General features: G+C 51.0%; 1 protein-coding gene across 2 annotated transcripts; it reads left to right on the top strand.

The window, feature by feature from the left end:
- Window positions 1–6,815: 6,815 nt before the first annotated feature.
- LOC102920053 (uncharacterized) lies at window positions 6,816–21,511 on the top strand. 2 transcript variants are annotated; one of them, XM_042261188.2, is made up of 6 exons: window positions 6,816–6,912; window positions 16,989–17,046; window positions 17,876–18,006; window positions 18,508–18,558; window positions 20,204–20,727; window positions 21,377–21,511. In XM_042261188.2, exons 3-6 carry the CDS (start codon window positions 17,908–17,910, stop codon window positions 21,378–21,380), a joined length of 678 nt encoding a protein of 225 aa, XP_042117122.1. In that variant the 5' UTR covers window positions 6,816–6,912; window positions 16,989–17,046; window positions 17,876–17,907; the 3' UTR covers window positions 21,381–21,511. The 2 variants fall into 2 exon arrangements, with proteins under 2 accessions (XP_042117122.1, XP_042117124.1); XM_042261190.2 differs by lacking the exon at window positions 6,816–6,912 and adding an exon at window positions 7,654–7,905.
- Window positions 21,512–21,652: the final 141 nt, after the last annotated feature.

Genomic DNA, 21,652 nt, shown 5'->3' with positions numbered 1-21,652 from the left:
TTTTGTATTATTTAGGAAGCTTTGTTCCCCCGTCTAAGTGCTCTGGATGTGCTCAGACCTTTAAAGAATGATTTGCAGAGTTGTCTTCCATGGGAAGGAACATCACCTCCTTGGGAAGAACATTCCAGGAAGCTGCGCTTCTGGTGAGTCACTGTGTATTAATAGCAACACCAAAATCTGAACAAAGATTAGTAAGTTACTGCAGAGCCAAGAAGCTGAACTAACTGTCTGCCAAGTGTTGGCCTGCAGCATGCTTCACCTTCCCATGAAAGCTCTTCAAAGCCTTGACACTTGACCAATGGGAATTCTAGGACTGGAGGGGTCCAGGAGGAGACTGGCCAGCTTGAACGTGGTAAGCACTCTCTCCATCCTCTCTGCCTTAGATGACATTCCTAAAACTAGCCACCAAGGTCTAGTCCCTTTTGTCCACTTCCTCCTCTTGAGGCTGACTACCAAGGTCCAGCTATCAAAGAATTGAAGTCCAGCAATCAAAAGCCCCTTTGGAGCTAGCTGGTGGTAGTGCACGTCTATAATCCCAGCACTCAGGATGCAGAGGCAGGAGGATCTCTTGAGTTCAAGGCCAGCCTGGTCTGCAGAGCGAGTTCCAGAATAGTCAAGACAACAAAGAGAAACCCTGTCTCAACAAACAAACAAAAACAACAACAAAAACTCTTTGGTTCACCTAAATAAATGCCCAATCAAAATATCCTAGCCCATTCTAACACAGACCTCCCCTTTCTCTCTTCTTAAAAATGACACTGCCTGACAGTGGTGGCGCACGCCTTTAATCCCAGCACTAGGGAGGCAGAGCCAGGCGGATCTCTGTGAGTTCTAGGCCAGCCTGGTCTACAGAGTGAGTTCCAGGACAGGCTCTAAAACTACACAGAGAAACCCTGTCTCAAAAAACCAAAAGAGAGAGAGAGAGAAAGAAAAACGACACCTGCAAGGTCATTTGCTTCTGTTTTTCTGCCTGAGTCAGAAACCAGCCACTTGAACATTTCTTCCCCTCTCAATAAAGTGCTCTCAGTGCTGGAGAGATGGCTCAGTGGTTAAGAGCACTGGCTGCCCTTCCAGAGGACCTGGGTTCAATTTCCAGCACCCACATGGTGGCTCATGATCATTTGTGATGGGCCCTGATGCCGCCGCCTTCTGGCCTGCAGGCAGACATGCAGACAGAGCACTCATACAAAAGTAAATAAATCTTAAAAAATAAGAAAATAAATGTGAAAACGGGTGTTTGAGTGTGTTTGTGCCTAATCCGGGGCCCAGGAGGGAACCCCAGTGTGGAGGGTCTCCGCCAGTTGAACCACTGTTTAAGATTTAAGAGATTCCTAATTGTGAATGTGTGTGTGGAGGGTTCGAGCACGTGATGAGAAACAATGGGAACTCGGAAGACATGGAGTTCCAGGCAGTTGTGAGCTGCCTGATGTGGGTATAAAGCCAAGTCCTCTGCAAAAGGATGTGCTCTTGATGCTGGACCACCCCGAGCCCGTTTATCTTCTGTCTGCTTGCTGGTTGGTTCTTGTTTGACACAGGCCTTTATGGAGCCCAGGCTGGCCTCTAACTCCCTAGGTAACTAAGATAACACGGAACCCTCTTCTTTCTGCCTCTGCTTCCCAAGTGCTGGGATTACAGGCCTGGGCCATTTTGGTGTTTTGTTTGTAAGGCAGCATCCACTATATAGCCCTGACTGGCCTTGACATCACTGTGTAGCCCAGGTTAACCTAAAATTCAGGATGATACCATCCTTCTGTCTCAGTCTCCAAGTGCTGCGATTACATGCCTGCTTACCATACCAGGCAGAAAATGCGTTAAACGCATTGTATTTATTTTTCATTTAAATTATGGTGTGTGTGTACATGTGCCATGTGTGGAGGTCAGAGGACAACTTTCAGGGGTCCATTCTCTTCTTCCATTATGTGGGTTCCAGAGACAAACTTAGGGCCAGGTTGTCAGGCTTGGCAGCAAGTGTCCGTTACATGATGAGCATCCCACCAGCTCCAGGAAGTGCATTTTAAGTTGACGTCCCATGGATGGGCTTAGTGGAGGTGCGCCTTTAACACCAGCATTCAGGAACCAGAGTCAGGCAGATCTCTGTGAGTTTGAGACCAGCCTAATCTGCATAATGAGATCCAGATCAGTCAGGCAGGGCTACATAGTGAGACCCTGTCTCAAAACCAAAAAGAAAGCACCGAACTAAAATAAAATGATCCAAGTCTGACAACAAGTGTACTCTGTCCTTCTGAAGGTGTGAACCTTCCTTCGGCTTCAGTTTGGCACAGCGAGAAGTTACAGTGCTTCCCTTGAGAGAACCCGCCTGAACTAGAGAAATCTTGCCTGCTTGATCTTAGGAGAAACGTTGGCACTGGAAGTTTAAAAATGCCTAACCGTCCCCAAACCAGACAGGCTGGGGATTGTAGTTGTCAGGAACTAAAGGGAGTAGAGCGATCCTGAGCAACACTGGAGACACAACTAAGAGGCGCGCAGAGCATTTGGTCTCCTCTCTTCTTAAACACTCGGGAAACTGAGGCAGGAGGATGTGGAGTTTGAGGCCAGTCTGGGATACACAGTGAGACCCTGTCTCGCAGTGAAATGAAGCAGAATAAAGCACCTGCCCAAGATGAAAAGAAGCGTAGGGGTTGGAGTTGTCACTGCTGGTAGAGTTCTTACGCAGTGCCCAGTCCCCAGCACTGTCGGGACAGGGGCCAAGAGTGGAGTCGCGCAAGGGGAATTCTGGGTGCATGTGAGGAAACGCCAAGAAGACGAGGCAAGTCTGCTGACCTGGGTGTCCTCCAGACTCTGAACTGTTGGTGGAATGCTCTCGTGCCCTCCCGGGTGTGGCAGACAGGAGTGAGTTCACTTCAGATTATTGGCTACAACTGTCCATTGTTACTGTTTCGGTGCCTCTGGGGGGAAGCGTTTTTACCAGGTGCAGCTGTCCTTGTTGCTATAGACAGGTTGAGCGCATGAGACCTTTACTCAGGTGACCTCTTGCAAACTGGCGATTGCATGTGACTTTAGTCCACCTCATTTTTAGGCTCCACTCTCCCAGATCCCACCACCAACCAAAGTGGTAAACATAGCACCTCATAAAATGGCTGATGGTCTATGCCTATAATCCCAGCACTCGGGAGTGGAGACAGGAGAATCAGAAGTGCCTAGTCATCTTGGGCCACATAGTGAGTTCAAGGCCAACCAGGGCTGCATAAGATCCAAGAACCTATTTCAAAAAAAAAAAAAATTATAAAAAAAGAATACACATTGCTCTGCCAGGCATTGGTGGTGTATGCCTTTAATCCCAGCACTTGGGAGGCAAATCTCAGTGAGTTCCAGGCCAGCATGGTCTACAGAGTGAGATCCAGGACAGGCACCAAAACTACACAGAGAAACCCTGTCTCAAAAAAACAAAACAAAACAAAAACTAAGAAACAAAACCATTGGGGACTGGAGAGATTGCTCAGTGTTTAAGAGCACTGGCTGCTCTTCCATGGACCAGGGTTTGATTCCCAGCACCCACTTGGTGCCTCACAACTGTAACTCCTTTTCTAGGGGATCTGATGTCCTCTTCTGGCCTCCATAGGCACCAGGCATATACAAGCTGTGCAAAACAGCCATACACGTAAAATAAAAGTGGGTATTAGAAATACCAATAATTGGTCAAGGAGCCCCCCAAAGCCCTTCAAACATGGGAGCTATTGCCACTGCTCTTGGGTGCCCACCGTAACTAGCTAGGAAGGCCCTGTTGCTTGCAGGACATAGATCAAGCTGGAGTTCAGCTTAAAGGGGCTGTGCAGGCCGCGTGCGCGGGTGGGTGGGGGGGGGGGGGGGACGGGGACGGGGACGGGGACGGGGACGGGGACGGACGGACGGACAGACAGACACGGACACGACAGCCACCGGCGGTTCCTCAGCACTGGATGCGGCACGCTCAACAGCACCCTCAGGCAGTGTGTGCCCCCCCTTCACACAGCAGTAGTGTGAAGGTTACGGGGGTGGGCGACCACTTCCTGAGCGGATCTAAGGTGTGCTCTACAGCAGAGACTGCATCCCCGGGACTGTGGACCTGCCAAAATCCCAGTGCTTCTCAACCTTCCTGATGCTGTGTGCCACCCCTTAACGCAGGTCCTCATGCGGTGACCCCAACCGTGAAATTAGTTTTGTATTTCCTAACTGTAATTTTGCTGCTGTTGTGAATTATACGGTAGCTATCTGATATGCAGGGTATCTGATATGCCACCTCTGTGAAACAGGCCCAAAGGCTCAGGACCCACAGGTTAAGAACCAGTGGCTTAGCCGGGCGGTGGTGGCGCACGCCTTTAATCCTAGCACTTGGGAGGCAGAGCCAGGTGGATCTCTGTGAGTTCGAGGCCAGCCTGGACTACCAAGTGAGTCCCAGGAAAAGGCGCAAAGCTACACAGAGAAACCCTGTCTCGAAAAAACCAAAAAAAAAAAAAAAAAAAAAAAAGAACCAGTGGCTTATGAGTTCATAGGCCCAGGAAGAACCTGAATGCTAAATGGCCTTACCAAACTTTGTGCTTATATCCTAGGTTAGTGCTGCTTTCAGCCTCAGCCAGCCAACTCGCCTGTGGGCATCAGGGCAGACTCATAACGGTCACAGTGCTGAGAAGAAGTGATTGTCCAGGGCTCAGCCCTAAGCAGGACATCTCTATCCACACCCCAGGGTTGGGGACATCTCTATCCACACCCCAGGGTCGGGACATCTCTATCCACACCCCAGGGTTGGGGACATCTCTATCCACACCCCAGGGTTGGGGACATCTCTATCCACACCCCAGGGTCGGGAAATACAGAAGAGGGGCAGGAAGAGCCTAAGAGCTGGAGGATGGGGAAGAGCGCCGTGAAATAGTCCTCTGCACAGGACACAGCAGTTGCACTCAAGGACGAAACCCTGACAGGGTCAAGTCCAAAAGGTTAGTTAACAGTCCGCCTGGCAGCACGAGGTAAACTCATTTGGCCGCCAGAAAGGGGGGGGGGCATGAAAGTGGTAGGTGGACATGTTAAGGGGTGCCAAAGGAAGTAGGAGGGAGAAATTGGGGTGCCTAAGACCAAGATACGTTGTATGCACAAATGAAATTGTCAAAGAATAAATGAGATGCAGAAGAGAGAGAAAGCAGAAATGTAAGGCAGCTAGTATGTCCGGCAGTGGAAGGTGGAGCTTGTGCTTGGCCTGTGCAAGGTGCGAGCTGGAGCTCCAGCATGGGAAGCGTGAGGGTGGGCTGCCTCGGCAGTCAGGAACACTTGGTGCTCTTGCAGAAGACGTGGGTTCAGTTCCTAGCATCCCCATGGTGGCTCACAACCATCTAACTGCAGTTGCAGGGATTCCCGACACCCTCTCTGGCATCAGTGGGACTGTGATATGCAGGGACATGGGCAGAACACCTGTATACATAAAATAAATTTAAAATAACAATAATCTTTAAGAAGAAGAAAGGAACACGTGCGTACCCAATACCAGTTGTAGCCTACAAGTGCGTTGGCCTGTAGCCTGAGGGGTGTTTGCCCGCAGCCCGTCTGGTGGGCGAAGTGGGCTCACCAAATGGGTGTCATTGGCTGTAGGTCCCCGTTTCTTACTTAGAGGTCCAGTTCCACAAGGGACCTTCTATGTTCCTTAACAGTCCACTCTTTTCTGTTGTTGTTGTTTTTCAAGACAGGGTTTCTCTGGGTAGCCCTGGCTGTCCTAGAACTCGCTCTGTAGTCCAGGCTGGCCTCGAACTCACAGAGATCCGCCTGTCTCTGCCTCCCGAGTGCTGGGATTAAAGACATATGCCACCACAGCCCAGCAATAGTCCACTCTTATTTCTTTAGGTGTTTGTTGTGGAGACAGGGTCTCATGTAGCTCAGGCTGGCCTTGAACTCACTGTCAAGGATGACCTTTATTTAGCTCCTGATTGTCCTGCCTCTACCTCTTGGGCACTGGGATTACAAGTGTGAGCCAGCATGCATGGCTCCCTTAATTCTATAGGTTCCCTCCCCGCTTAGGTCCTCCCTGGGCTCCACTCATGTCTGATTTCACCTGTGTGGCTTTCCATTGTGGATTTCAGAGGTGCCCAAGGGTGGGGGGGGACAAGACACTAGCCAAGCCCCCTCCTTCCCTTCAGCTACTGAGTTCTTCTCTCATCTTGTCCCACCTTTTCCTTAATGTCTCTCTCCATCCTCACACGTACATAGCCAGAGTACTGGGAAGCCCTGCAAATGCACGGGTGATCAAGGATGTCCTTTCTCATCCATCTGCCCTGGGAGGTCAGGGTGGCTCCACAGTTGGGATTCAGAGTGCCCCGGCCTGCTGGGAGGTGACAGTGTAGGAGTCAGGTTGTAACCCGTATACAGCTTCTGCAGCTGCAGAGAGACAGCCTCACACCTCAGTGCCCACACTTCGAAGAGCTGTGGATGGCTGGGGGGTGGGGTTGGGGGGCGGCCTGGTGAATTGGCTACGAGAGGCACTAGGGTGGCAGTGTGGGGCAAAATCCTCAGTCGGAGGGGAGAGCCAGCTGTGTGGAAGATGTTCTGGGGCACAGGCCAATTCCCCAAAGTCTTGGCTTTTACAAAGGCCTCTCTGGTCTAAGTGCAGCCTGGTAGAGTGCCTCGAACCCAAGGAAGGGACAGCTCTGAGGAGCCCTGTGGCTGTGAGCACCAGGCCTGTCCCAGGATGGGTGGGAGGGCTCATGGAGCATGGGGCAGGCAGACAGCAGGACTCTGGACACTGCGAACTAAGAGGGTGGGGTGGGAGCTGGGATTTAGGGCCTATGGTCCTGGGTGAACCCAGGAACATGCACATTGGGTTGCCATGGAGATACCTGTGACCTCACACAGGCCTGAAGCACAGGGCACCTGCCTCTCTCCTTGACTCATGGGTGACCACTTGGGGACCAAAATGAACATCCTATCCAGGAGGTAAGTCTAGAATGACAGTCCTGTGCCCTTCAAACCTGAAGCTTGAAGCTAGTGAACTGCTTTATACATGATATCAGCCCCAGGGCCACACTGGCTGCCAGCCAGCTTCACAGAGGCCTAACTTGGTGTCCCCTGTCAGGACCTGTCTCTTCCAGAGCAGGCTAAATCTGGGCTGACTTTCCTGGGAAGAGTAAGTGTGGTCCAGCCTGGATCTCTGGATAGATGTGGCCGTCCACTGAAGCCACTGTCTCCAATGGGCACTTGTGAAGGACAGAGTGGTATGGGTGTGTGTAGAAGGAGGGTAAGAGGAGGTTCTGCTGGATTCCACCTGGGGGGGGGGTCACTGTCCTTTGAGGATGAAGATGTGACCCCTCAGGGTAGGTGCCCCTGCCCTCTTGCCTTTCCCAGGAGACCTTGCTGTGAGTGGATAGAAGGGGGGGTGAGCAGGTGTCCCTTGATTTGCCCTGGGCACAAAGTGGGGTTTGGGAAGGACCAAGAGATGCCCAGGATTGACCTCCTCCACTGTCAGAGCACAGGGACCCTCTGTCCAGAGCTGAGCACCCCTGCTCCCCGCTTTGAACCCACAGGAGAATTCTGGGGCACCCTGGAATTAACGTACTGGATTAACAGCTGCATTCAAAGCCATAGCAGGGCGGGGACATCTGAAATAAAATATTATTTTACCTGAGGAATTTCCTCTAGACAACTGACTTGGAATGAGAACTAAGACCCCGGTTGCAGCTTCACTGTGGACAGGCCTTTGCCTGAGACGTTCCTTCTGGTTAGAACTTTGTGGTCCAGTGGGTTCTGCTAAAAGCCGGGCTCCTTGGAGAGGCCGACTCCCACCCGGCACAGTGACCTCCCACGTGGGGAGAAGGCTCTCGAGAGTGGACGGCATTGCCTTGGACTGCATCTCACCTGTACCCCTGCCAACCCTGTGCTTCAAAGTGAACCCAGGGCCGCGCCTGTGCCAGCGGCCAGTCCACTGCTGAGGTACACTCCGAGCCTGGTTTTGACATCTTATCAGGGGACCTCAGGGACAGGAGATTGCAAACCAGAAAACAGCAAATATTCCTTTTTAGTTCGTTAATGTTAGAATGGTCAGGGGCTGGCAAGATGGCTCAGGTAGGGTAGACGCTTGCTGCCAAGGCTGACAGACTGAACTCATCCCCAGAGCCCGCATGAAAGGCGAGAGCTGACGCTTGGGGGTTGTCGTCTGATCCCCACAGGACCACTGTGGCATGGTCATGTGTGTGATCACACATACATGCCAAGTGTCTGCTCAGGCTAGGACTGCAGCCCAGTGGTAATCAGTTGCCTAGCAACTCAAAACTCGGGGTGTAAGCGCCAACATGGCAAAACGAAAAACAAACATAAAGGTATCTGATCAGAACAGAACCTAGTAGAGAAAGGGGTCTCAATCTTAGAAAAATTAATGACGGGGGGGGGGGGGGGGGGACGGGACGGGGACAAAATAGCCATCTGTGATTTGTGCACCAAATAAGGAGCCTGTCAGCCTCTCTGGAGGTCCTTACAGGTGAGGTACAGGGCAGGTATTACCCGTGTTTAGGGTAATTTGCTGTCTCCTGAAACTTGTAGATGATTCTGCTGTCCCAGAAGGCATTTACAGCAGGAGCTGTTCTTGGTGTGTGTGTGTGTGTGTGTGTAAAATGTGGGCTTCCTGCTCTCCTTGGATCCTGGTCTGAGGTTCACACAGGGGAGCATCCTGAGATAGGGTAGACTAGGTCAACAGAGTGGGAGAACCCAGCTCAGATTTGCAGGCTCCTCAAGTTAATCCTCTTAGCACACTGCGGGCAAGGTGATTAGGGAACCTCAGAACACACGCTAGTGCAGGACAAGACGTTCAGTTTTGAACCGGACTGGTGGTGGATGGTTGAGAATCCTTACTGAGAACTCGTGCAGTACTAGGGACCGAGTCCGGGGTCCCAGGCATGCAGGCAAGTACTAACACCGAGCTGCAATGCCAGGTTCCCATGTGACAACCTTAGGCTGAGCCCACAGCGGGGTTGGTTTTTAGGATTTTTGGCTGGCCTCAAACTCCTGCCTCAGCTTCAAGTGCCAGAAATACAGTCAGTGCTACCACACCTGGCTAGTGGTTTTTGTTTTTCTTAAACACTTCCATATTCTTTTGTTTTCTTTTTTCTTTTGTTGTTTGTGTTTTGAGACAGGGTTTCTCTGTGTATCCCTGGCTGTCCTGGAACTCCCTCTGCAAGAGCCCTGTTAACCACTGAGCCAACTCTCCAGGCCCATTTCTGCACATTAAAGAAAAAAGTTGATGTATTTGTGTGCGGGTGTGAGTGTTTGCACAAGTGTGTGTATGTAGTTGTGTGTGTTTGCTCTTGTGTCCTTGGAGACCGGAAGAAGGTCCTGGATCTCCTGCTCCATCACTCCATTTATCCCTTTGAGGCAGGGTCTCTCCCCAAACTTCAGGGTTGTGTTCTCTCATCCACCTCAGTAATCCTCCTGTCTCCGCCTGCTCAGAGCTGGGGTTATAGTCGTGAACACCTGGATTGCTGTGTGGGTGCTGGGATCTGAAGGTACAGCAAGCCTTCTTAACGTCTGATCCACCTTTCCTGCCTGCTTTGGGACATTTTAAAAATTGGGTTCTTGGGGTAGGGTTTGTGTTGGTTGGTTTTTGTCACCTGGAAAGAGGGTGCTGCCTATCGGGGACTATGGGAGTCCAGCCCCTCGACAGTCCCCTCCCAGCGTCCAGGAAGAATCTACAACCAGCTGATAATTAATCTTTGATGAAAAGAAATGAGTCTATGTACACGAAACTCCTTACTCCATACACTTGATTATTCTGTGATGGTTCTCTCTCTACACAGCTTCTATTCTGCTCTCATGTTTAGCTCCTTTCTTGGCTGATTTCTCTGGACATTTATCTGTTGTCCCCTCTAGGTTCTATCTTAATTCCTTCATCTAGTTCTGTCCCTTCTAGGTTCTCATCTATCTAGTTCTTTCCCATATCATCTCCTCTCCCGTCTCCTCTCTCATCTGGCTCTTCCTCATCTTCCATCTTGTTCCTCTAGTCCTCTCTTCTCGCCCTTCAATCTAGTTCTTCCCCATCTCAGTTTGTTCCTCTCAAGTTCTTACCCATCTAGTTCTTCCATTCTCTTTTCTCTTCTCCCTGACTCCTGGAAGTCCCGGTACATAAAGGGAGGGTCCGAGCTAAATTGTGTAAAGCTATTACTTAACATCCACCTCTCCTAGGCGGTGTCTCCTTGTGGAATTTACCTTAAGTCAGGAGACTTGCAGGTGGCCTGTTATCATTGTTAGTCCTCAGAAGTTGGGCCCTCACCTGGGTGGTGTTTCCTGTAGTCCTTGAAAGTGGCTAAGGGAGATTCCAGAGGAAGCCTTTCCCGAGGCTGTTCTCCAAATACCTGGAATGTGTGTGTTCAGAGAGTGATCAGTCCACACTGTTAGTCCTTCTTAGGGGAAAGTCAATTGGGAAAACTGTGAAGGCACACATGATTTTCATAACAGAAGACAGCTGATATATAACAAGCCGAGTAACACCAAAAACTCCTTGGGATTTGGCTTCCTCTGGAGGAATTCCCTGATCCCTCCAGGTAGTGACTTTGCCATAACCAGCTGAGTTCTTAGGATATGTTCCTGCGGCCCGCAGCTGTTGCCTCCATCAGATTTGCCTGTGAGCACAGCTGTGGGGCATTTTCTTGATTAGTGGATGTTAGAAGCCCCAACCCCCGTGGGCAGGTGGGCCTGGTGGGCAGGTGGGCCTGGTGGGCCTGGATTTCGTAAGAAAGCAAGCTGAGCAAGTCACTAACCAGCTTTCCTGCATTGCTCTGTGATCTCTGCCCCCAACTGCCCTCAGTGATGAGCTGTCCCTGGAATGCCAGGTGAGGTGAGCTCCTCCCCAGGCTCCTTTGGGTCACTAGGCTTTGTTGGTTTGTTTTTCGAGACAGTTTCTCTGTGTAGCTTTGCGCCTTTCCTGGAACTCACTCTATAGACCAGGCTGGCCTCGATCTCACAAAGATCCGCCTGGCTCTGCTTCCTAAATGCTGGGATTAAAGGTGTGTGCCCGTGTGGGTCACTAGGCTTTTTGGTAAACTAGCACAAGGCTTTTTGTTTTCGTTCCTTATGGATCCTGATCATCACCTCTGCAGAAACTCTCTCCTTGCCTGTGCGCTCTAGGCTCCATTGGTTCCTGGAAGAAGTGCTTCTGTCTGGTGCAATCTTACTTGACAATTTTGCTTGGATTTCTTTTTTTTGGGGGGGTGGGGGGGTGGGGGTCCTATCTAAAAAGTCAGACTCTGTGCCAACATCTTTGTTGTTTTTGAGACATATTTCTCTGTGTAGCCCTGGCTGTCCTGGTATTCACTTTGTAGACCAGGCTGGCCTCAGACACAGAGATCCGCCTGCCTCTGCCTCCTGAGTGCTGATTAAGGGCGTGCGCCACTACTGACGGGCTTTTTTTTTTTTTTTTTTAAGATTTATTTTTATGTATTACAGTGTTCTGTCCACATACCAGAAGAGGGCATCAGATCCCACCCAGATGGCTGTGAGCCATCATGCGGTCGCTGGGAATTGAACCCCGGGTCCTCTGGAAGAGCAATCAATGCTCTTAGCCTCTGACCCATATCTCCAGCCCAATAAACATTTTAAAATTGAAAAAAATAAAGAGCCCAAGGCAGCTGTGGGTAAGGGGACAGCCGGGCAGAGGTCAAAACCAGAGTATGTGAGGGTGCTGGGTGTGGAGGGTTCACAGATGGGCTGGGGCTTGGGAAGGGTCCCCCGAGGACAGGGTAGCCTGGAGGGCGGGTGGGGGATGGTCTGAGTCTGCAGGGGAAGCTCCCTGGGAGGCAGGTGAAAGGCTAGACTCAGGCCTGGGCAGGGGTGGGGAGAAGAGCCAGCTGATGGCTATCTGGAAGTGGGTGCCAGTTGCTGATCAGCTGGGCGTGGGTTTGAAGTAAGAGGGGTCAGGTGACCTGTTTTTGTCTGAGCAAGAAGAGCGCAGAGATGTCCTCACGAGTAAGATTTGTACAGCAGGAAGATCTGGTTTGGACCCCACTGGAGACACCAGTGGAAAGGCAGGCAGTGGGCCTGGCCACGCAGTTTGGAGATGAGATCAGGGTTATATGGCAGTCCTGGGCCGGCCGTCTGACCGACCTGTCAGGGCCTACGTAGAGACATGTTTAGTATAGTACCCAGGTTTGGAGGTTAATAAATAGAACTTGGCTGGGCAGTGTTGGTGATGCCTTTAACCCCAGCATTCGGGAGGCAGGCGCAGGCAGATCTCTGTGAGTTCGAGGCCAGCATGGGCTACAGAGAGTTCCAGGACAGCCAGGGCTACAACAGAGAAATTCAAAACAAAAAACTAAAAATAGAACTTGCGTGGAGGTAGAGACTTGGTAACTTCAGGTAGATGCATTTGTAGAAGTTTCTTTAGGTAGTTTTCAAAAATAAACCAAAGTGAATGGTTTCAAATTCTCCCAGTTGTAAGGATTGTAGAGATGGGGTTCAACCTGTTCCACCAGCCCACCCACACCTCAGAGTGTCCCTAGAGAAGGCCTCTGAGACTCAGGGTCCCTTGCCAGTCCTGTGGCTGCTGGGCCTCCCTAGAGCTGGGCAGAGGCCAGAAGCAGCTGTATCCAGGGACAAAGGGACCTGGGATGGAGGAATGGGGCAGGGCTGAGGGCAGCCGTCCCTTTGGAACCCCCAGCTCTGCCCCCCTTTACTGTTCATTTTAACCTTAATTAGGAAAGAAAATTCCAGAAACTTTAGCCAGGAAACATCACCGGGATGGGTTTAGGAGATGCCTTACAGGCAACATCGCAGGATTGCTGGTTAGATGGTTTGTGCTTTTACCCCGTGCAAACCCGAGGTCAATCCTCAGTACCACGGAAGAAAGAGAACCAACTCATAAAAGTTGCCCTCTGACCCCAACATGTGCCCCATGGCTAACATGCATCAACACACAATTTTGTAAGAGAAAAATTGCAGGGGTGTTGGATGACGCAGTGGCTTTGGCAATAATGGACTTGGTTGGCTTCAGTCATTCCCCAGTTTAAAGGCTAAGGGGGCTGAGAGGGAGCTCAGGGAACCCACTGTGGCTGTGGTCTGTTTCCACCTTCTGGGGTTGGTGGGTGTGAGAAGCAGCTTGTGCCCTGCACCTGGAGGGGACTTGTTACACTGGTGTCACAGTAAAGAAAAAAGCCTTCCGTCTGTCCTGTATCTGTGGTCTGTCTGACCCTGGCAAAGACCTTTGCTCTGTACTGACTGAACGGAACAGAAAACCTTGTATGTGAAAGGAATGAGGACTCTTCTGTCTTATTACCCAGCACTTACAAGGGAAGACATGACTTTCTTGACCCAGAACAGCACTCAAAACCACAGTCAGATGATATTGTCTATAGCCATGCACTGCACCCAACATTAATGGGATATTTGGTTTGTTTTTGGTTCCAGACAGGGTTTCTCTGGCTGTAGCCCTGGTTGTCCTAGAACTCACTCTGTAGACAAGGCTGGCCTCAAAGATGTGTACCACTACTGCCTGGCAGGATGTTTGTTTTTTAGATTTATTCTTCTTTGGGGGTGGGGTGGGGGCGGGGTCTCACTGTGTGGCTCTGACTGTCCCGGAACTAGCTCTATAGACCAGGCTGGACTCAAACTCAGAGATCCACTGTGGTGATATTATGCTCCCCAAAATATTGTGCACCCTAATAAACTTGTCTGGGGTCAGAGAACAGAACAGCCACTAGACATAGGGCCAGAAAATGGTGGCACACACACCTTTAATCCTAGCATTCCAGAGGCAGAAATCCCTCTGGATCTCTGTGAGTTCAAGGCCACACTGGAAACAACCAGGCGCGGTAACAAAGAGCCTTTAGTCCCAGGAAGTGATGGCAGGAAGCAGAAAGGTATTTAAAGGTGAGGACGAGGAACTAGAGCCTGGTTAAGCTTTTAGGCTTTTGAGCAACAGTTCAGCTGAGGTTCATTCTGAATGAGGACTGAGAAGCTTCCAGTCTGAGGAAACAGGATCAGCTGAGGAATTGGTAAAAAACTTGCTACATCCCACCTGCCTCTCCAAGTGCTGGGACTGAAGTTGTATGCTACCATGCCCTGTGGGTATTTGTTTTTTGAGGCTGCTTTCCACCTGTTGGTTGCAACACACACACACACACTATTCTGGGCCTGGGCATGAAAGAGTACATAATTTAAGATTAAAGCTATGTATTTAGTTTAGCTTAGTGTAAAGTTGATTGCATGGGGTATTCAAGTACAGCAAGTTAGTTACATTGCTTTCAAGGTGGGTTAAACTAAACAGGCTGAGTACACAGTGTTTTTATTATTTTTAATTTTTTTTTCAAGACAGGGTTTTTCTGCATATCCCTGGCTGTCCTGGAACTTGCTTTGTAGACCAGGCTGGCCTCTGCCTCCAGAGTTCTGGGATTAAAGGCATCTCTGTGAGTTCGAGGCCAGCCTGGTCTACAGAGTGAGTTCCAGGAAAGGTGCAAAACTACACAGAGAAACCCTGTCTCAAAAAACCAAAAAAAAAAAAAAAAAGAAGTGTTTATTTTTATTTTATATGTATGAGTCTTTGCCCGAATATCTGTGTACCATGTGTGTGCATGCAGTGCCCTCTGAAGCCAGAAGAGGGTGTCAGATTCCCTCTGACATTGGAATTGCAGGTTGTAAGCCACTGTATACACACAAGAAATCAAACCCTGATCCTCTGGGGAAGCAGCTAGTGCTCTTATCCACCGAGCCACCACCCCAGCCCCTGGGAGTGCATAGTTTTAAATGATCTCAAAGCATATTATTGTAACTTGGTTGCATTTGATCCCTTAGAACTGAAGTTGTGAACCACCGTGTGAATGCTGGGACTCAAAGCTGGGTCCCCCTGTGGTGCAGCCAGTGCACTTAATTTGTAGACTGTGTAGCCAAGGGCATTTTGTGCATGCGTTTTTTCTTTTACATTTATTTGTTGTGTATGTGTACCATGGTGCATGTGTGGAGTTCAAAGAACCACAAATAAAGGCATCAGGCACATGTATGTGATTCATAGACATACATGCAGGCCAAACATCCTTACACATAAAATAGTAAAGAGCCAGGTATGGTGGCGCATGCCTTCACTCCCAGCACTCGGGAGGCAGAGGCAGGTGGATCTCTGTGTTCAAGGCCAGCCTGGTTTAGAATGAATTCCAGGACAGTCAGTGCTGTTACATAGAGAAATCCTGTCTCAAAACAAACAAACAAACAAAAAACCAAAACAAGCAAAAAACAAAAACAAAAAACCCCAAACAACAACAATAATAATACTTTAGTTGGTGCCAATCAGAGGGGCCCAGATAATCGGAGGAGCCAGGGAATGGGCTGAGCAGGTGCCTCTGCTTATGCTAGGCCCACTGTTTGAACTGTTACCCAAATCAGCCTATTTGGACCACTGGACACACTGGGAAGGCTCACAGCACATGGCTCTGCAGACCCTTGCTTTTGGTGGATGGTCCCCACCCTTCAAGTGTGGCTGTGACCCTGACTTCTATAGAGGACAGCATGGGGTGGACCTCACAATGGAGGCCTTGGAAGACACTGCCACAGCCAGAGGCCCGTCACTGTAGATTGTAGGACCCAAGTCACGTTGATGAAGTGACACAATGACACTTGACCTGAGCCCTCCTTTTCTAACGCATGACTCCAGCTTATTCACAAGGAAATTCCACAAGGGCTCTGGAGGGCATACTCCTCAGTGTGCCCCTAAACCAGTAAGGTCACCAAAAGTGGCTTCCTGTGAGGCTGTTCCAGCCTCGAAATGCTGAAAGCAACAGGACTTCAAAATGCCACTTGGGGCTGGGTGGTGGTGTCGTACACCTTTAATCCCAGCACTTGAGAGGCAGAGCCAGGCGGATCTCTGTGAGTTCGAGGCCAGCCAGGTCTACAGAGTGAGATCCAGGACAGGCACCAAAAGTACACAGAGAAACCCTGTCTCGGAAAAACCAAAACAAACAACAAACAAAAAAGAGTCACTTGGAGTCCTGGGGCAAGAGAAAATTATTAGATGGAAAGAGGGGAAATCTGGGTAATGTAGTACATCATAAATAATTTCCTTCCTTCCCTTTAAAAATATACAGCCAGGGCTACACAAAGAAACTGTCTCACCAGGCGGTGGTGGCGCACGCCTTTAATCCCAGCATTTGGGAGGCAGAGGCAGGCGGATCTCTGTGAGTTCGAGGCCAGCCTGGTCTACAGAATGAGATCCAGGAAAGGTGCAAAGCTATACAGAGAAACCCTGTCTCGAAAAACCAAAACCAAAACCAAAAAAAAAAAAAAAAAAACTGTCTCAAAAAACCACATACACACATTTCTTTTTTCATGTGTGTGGATATTTTGCCTATGGAGGTCAGAAGGAGGAGTCCGATGCCCTGAGACTGAAGTCACAGATGGTTGTGAATCACCATGTGCTCGCTGGGAATTGAACCCAGGTCCTCTGGAAGAGCAGCCAGGATTAACCTCTGGGCCATCCCTCCTACCCTCCCCCCCCCTTTTTTTTTTTTAAAAAAAAGTATTTATCTTTATTATTTTAAAGTGTGTGTTTATGTATACATGTGTGCAGATGCCCAAGGAAGACCGGGTGTCTGGTACCCTGGAGCTGGAGTTACGGGTGATTTTGAGCCACTGTATGTGGGCAGTGGGAACTGAACTCAGGTCCTCGGCAAGAACAGTAAATGGGCTTCACCTGAGCCATCTCTCCAGCCCCTTCCTTCCTTTTCTCCCCTTTTTGTTTTTCGGAGACAGGGAGGGTCTCACGTAGCCCAGGTTGGCCTCATCTCCCTGTGTAGTCCAGGATGATCTTAACCCCCTAACCCCTCAGCGATGGGATTAGAGGCAGATGTGAGCACCAGCATTGCTAGGCTCCAGCTTTCCTCTGCTGGGACTTTCCCAACTTTTAAGATGCCCATGAGCTCTGTGTGATCACAGGGGTGTGGCAGGGCCAGGTTCTGCTTGCTTTCCAGGCTTCAGAGCCGGGGTTGATTGCTGAAAAGCACCCAACGTGATGTGTGTGCATTTGTAACGGAGGCTCTTTACAACAGGGCCTAGCAGATGCTTCAAAGATTCTGGAGAAATCGAGTGACATGCAACTTCACGGAGGTCTGTAGTGCTAGTTTTCTTGGTAATTAAAACATACTTATTGGTGTCTGGGTGGGTTGCCTGGATGTCTGTGCACCAGAAGGGGGCGCCAGATCCTCCGGCGCTGGAGTTACATACGGGGTTGTGAGCCATTAGTTGGGTGCTGGGAGCTGAACCTGGGTCCTCTGAAAGAGCAAGTGCTCTTAACCACTGACGCAACTCTCCAGCCCCATTTTTAGCATTTTTACATTTTATTTTGAAACTTTAGAGAGGGTCTCATGTATCCAGGATGGCTCTTTCTCTGTGGAATGTATGGTCTCTTGTCCTCTCCTGGTGCTCTCTCCTCACCCCCCCAACCCTGTTTTCACCCACCATGTACCCCCAACCACAGGTTTTTGTTGTTTTTAAAGGAAGGGCTCATGTAACCCAGGCTGGCCCCTTGCTATATAGTCAAGGATGACCTTGAACTTCTGATCTAAATGCTGGGTTTTCAAGCTTGTGTCACCACTCCGATTTATAGGTGTTGGGGACTGAGTCCAGGGTCTAACGTGTGCTAAGTAAGCACTGGATGGACTGAGCTATACCCACAGCCCTCACTTTGTTTTTTGATGGAGGGTCTTGCTACGTGTCCCAAGCTGGCCTTGAACTTCTATGTAGCCCAGGCTGGTGTTGAACTCGCGTTTCTCTTGCTTTGGTTACTTCATATTCTCAGAGAATCAAGAAGGCGGGCCTGGGCTCCAGGGTAGGACTGGTTGTTTTAGAAACAGGGCTCCCTTCCTCTCCTCTGTGGCCCGCCTTCCCTGTTCCAGACCCTCTGACTGGGCTTTGTTCTCTACCTTGGTATTTTCAGTTAAGTGAAGTCCTCGAGCCCGGCCTTGAGGGATGGCCAGCCTGAGGCCCAGCCGACCTACCTGTATCAGGGCGGCGTTCAGTGCAGCTGGCTTCCGGAAGTGGCAGAGACATGCTCGCCATCGCCTTCAGGTGCCCTCCGTTCAGCAAGGGCGGGGGGTGGTGGTGGGGGTTGGTGCCATCCCTGCAAGTCTTGGCTCCCTTCCCCCACCTCCAAAAGGAAAAGTATTCAAACCCTAGTGTTCTTTGATCAAGAAAACAAAAGCTGCCTCCCTCAGCAGCCTGGGGCTGGTGGGAAAGAGCTGGACTACCAGAGGCCAGGCCTGGGTCCCTCTGGGAGCTTTCTCAGCCTCACTGCTTCTGCATGTGTGGAGACCAGTCGAGAAGGAAAGTTCAGTGCCCTCCACCTCCTTCCGGCTTTGGGCCCAGAGCCAGTGTCAGGGTGCTGTATGGCCCACTGTGCCCAACAAGGGCTCCCCGGCCTCCACTAAGCGCTGGGAGGACTTCTGGTCAGGGTTCCCTCCTTACCAGGGCGAGTGTCAGCATGTCCTGTGGTGTGGGCAGGGAGTACCCCAAGGGCCCCATGTGTTTTAAGCTGCCATGACAGAATTGGCATCAAGCCTTTCCTCACAGGTCAACTCCAGAAGGAACCTCATGGACTTTGCTGAAGGCATCTGGAGAGAGGTATGCTTCAGACCGGGCCGAGGCCTGAGGGTCCAGAGACCCGGGGAGCCCTCCAAAGCCAAGGCCAGCCCGGAGAGAGGGCTGTGAGGGTCAGAGTCCAAGCAGGGAATGTTTCCACCTGTGCACACAGCCCTGCACCTAGGCAGCCTGGGGAGGGGACTAAAGGAGGATGTCTCACCACATAGCTCAGGCCAGTCTCAACTCAGGACAGGCCACCTGCCTCCTACCTCTTGAGTGCCGGGGTGACCAGCAGTGCCACCTCAAGACAGGGACAGATACTGACAAAACATGTTCACAGAAAGCAAGAAAGGACAGACAGGAAGTTCTGATCCCACCAGCAGAAGTCAGGGACTCCCCACAGCCCTGCCAAGCACCCTAAGAGGATTAAGCACTGTTGCTGGTGACGCACCCCTTTAATCCCAGCACTCAGGAGGCAGGAGCAGGCGGATCTCTGTGAATCTGAGGCCAGCCTGGGCTACAGAGCAAGTTCCAGGACAGCCAGGGCTACACAGAGAAACCCTGTCTTGAAAAACCACAAAAGTTTTCCACTGGGCAGGGTGGCACACACTTATGTCTCAGCACCTGGGAAGCTGAGGCAGGAGGATGAGAAGTTGAAGGCTAGCCAGGGCTACATGAGACCCTGTCTTTTATTTATTCATTTACTTCTTTGTTTTTTTTTTTGGGACAGTGTTTCTCAGGGTAGCCCTGAAGGTTAGCTGGTGCTACATGAGACCCTGTCTTTTGTTTTATGTTTTTGGTTTTTTGGGACAGGGTTACTCTGTGTAGCTCTGGCTGTCCTAGAACTCAGGCTGTCCTATAACTCACTCTGTAGACCAGGCTGGCCTTGAACTCAAGAGATCCACCTGCCTCTGCCTCCTGAGTGCTGGGATTGAAGATAGGAACCACCAAGTCCAGTAAGACCCTGTCTTTTAATGTTTGAAATGATCTGTTTCTGTATGTACGAGTGTTCTGCTTACATGTATGCAGTGTCGAGGTGGCCAGGGGAGGGGCTGGAGTTCTGGATGGTTGTGAGCAGCCATGTGGGTGTTAGAAATTGAACAGCTGACCCTGCTCTCCAGCCCTGAGACCAGGTCTTAAGCAAGCAAAACAAACCAGGTGTGGTGGCACATGCCTTTGATCCCAGTACTTAGGAGGCAGAGTCAGGAGGATCTCTGTGCGTTTGAGGACAGGTTGGTCTATATACATAGCTCCAGGCCGGCCAACATTACATAGTGAGATCATCTTTACAACAACACAACCCCTACCACCACCATCTGGGGATGTAACTTGCTGAGTGCTTGCCAAGCATTTTTGAGGCTCTGGGTTTGATCTCCAGAACGATCCCTTGATGAGGAGCTAAAGGCAAGAGAATCAGAAGTTCAGGGTCATCTGGCTACATGGTTAGTTGCAGGCCGATCTTGGCTATGAGACTCTGTCTGTACAAAAGGGAAGGTTTAGATGCACAGCAAGTCACACCCACTTGCCACCTGCCATCGTAGTGATGGGGACATCTTCTTTGCCTCTGTGTTGCACTACCCTGCTGCTAGGACTATCCACTGGCTCAGAACCTTTTCAATTCTGTGGTGACGGGAATTGAGTCTCAGGCCCTCACACACAGCCATGTCCTCAAAAAACTTGTCATCAGTTTTTAGATCCTTATGATGGCGACTCAGAAGATACCCCGGGTCATTCCACCTACCGAAACTCCCGCCAGCGTGCCTACCGCCTCCTGGGTGACAGGAACCGCAACGCACCTTCCTACACACTGAGGTTCAAGATTGGGGAGGAGGCCAGTGTGGAAGACTCGCTCCCGCCAAAGGCTCCAGATCTCACCATGAAAACTTCTGGCTGGACCCCCATAGCCCTGGAAGTCAATGATGTCGACATGCAGCCTGAGGGGGAACTAAAGGCACTCAGCCCCCAGGAAGTCAGTGGGTGGCCGGCCAGGCTGTCTCCATCACCAGAGGACTGGAGGATGGCAAGGGCTGCCAGCCCCCTCAATCCTGTGGAGACCCCCGAGATGAGCAGACACCTGCCCAGCAGAGCCAGAGCAACGCGGCCGCCTCCCCGACTTGGCGGGGAGAGAGACAAGGGGCCCAGGCTGTTGCTGTCCAAGAGGAAGCTGGAGCTTTTACTTTCGGAGCCTGAGAGGACTAAGAGAAAGAAGAAGTACGTGGCTGCCTCAGCCCAGGGCCCGGGTTAGCGCAGGACAGGGGCGCGGGGCCGGCACGGAGCCAGGACCCCTCCAAACCACTAGTGATGAGCAGTAAGCAGGGCACTACCGTCTGCTTAGAACTGGGTGTGCAGGCCTGGGGGACGGCTCGGGGTCAGGGTGAGTTCAGTCCCCAGGACCCAGATGGTAGAAGGAGAAAACCATCTTCTGCTAATTGTTCTCTGAGAACCACCCAGGAACACATGTGCTTGTGCACGTGTGTACACACACACACACACACACACACACACACACACACACACACACACACACACACACACACACACACACAGGCTGCAGTTGAGGGATGGTTCCATGGCCTTCACTGGGCATCCTAGACCCCAGGACCTTGTTCCAGAGCCCCGGCGACCTTCCTTAGCCTCCTGAATGCTGGACTGCAGGCCGAGGCAGGGGGCAGGCAGACCCCTCCCCGTCCCTAGTGTGTTCAGGAGTCTGTGTGCACATGCTCATCAAGCCCTCTGTGCCACCTGGGAGCAGGGTTTCTTAGCTCGGGTCAGCCTGCTAGGACACTGGGCTCACTGTGGGTGCTGTGTCCCCCGTTCCACTTTGGCCAGCTTGCTCACTGTCCTTTTCTCTTTCCGGTAGGTAGTGAAGCTGAGCGCGAGCCTGGTGCAGCCGCTGGAGGTTCAGGTCCCATCTCCTCTCCAGTCTACTGTCATCCCCATGGCGGCAGGACAAAGACCACAGGGTTCCCAAGTGCAAATAAAAAAGGCACCACAAGGAGGTGCCTTTTCTTGGCAGGGCAAGGTCCACCCTGGGGTGCTGTTGGGACCACCCCAGCATTAGTTAGGGGGTAGGGTCTTGCTCACCAGTGCCCCGGCTAGCTCCGCCAGGGAGTATGGCTGGTGGTGGCTGTCTGGC

Source organism: Peromyscus maniculatus, chromosome 14 (assembly GCF_049852395.1).
Source record: "Peromyscus maniculatus bairdii isolate BWxNUB_F1_BW_parent chromosome 14, HU_Pman_BW_mat_3.1, whole genome shotgun sequence".
Taxonomy (NCBI): Eukaryota; Metazoa; Chordata; class Mammalia; order Rodentia; family Cricetidae; genus Peromyscus; species Peromyscus maniculatus.
Note: the sequence above shows the minus strand (reverse complement) of the source record. Positions and strands in the feature narration are given on the sequence as shown.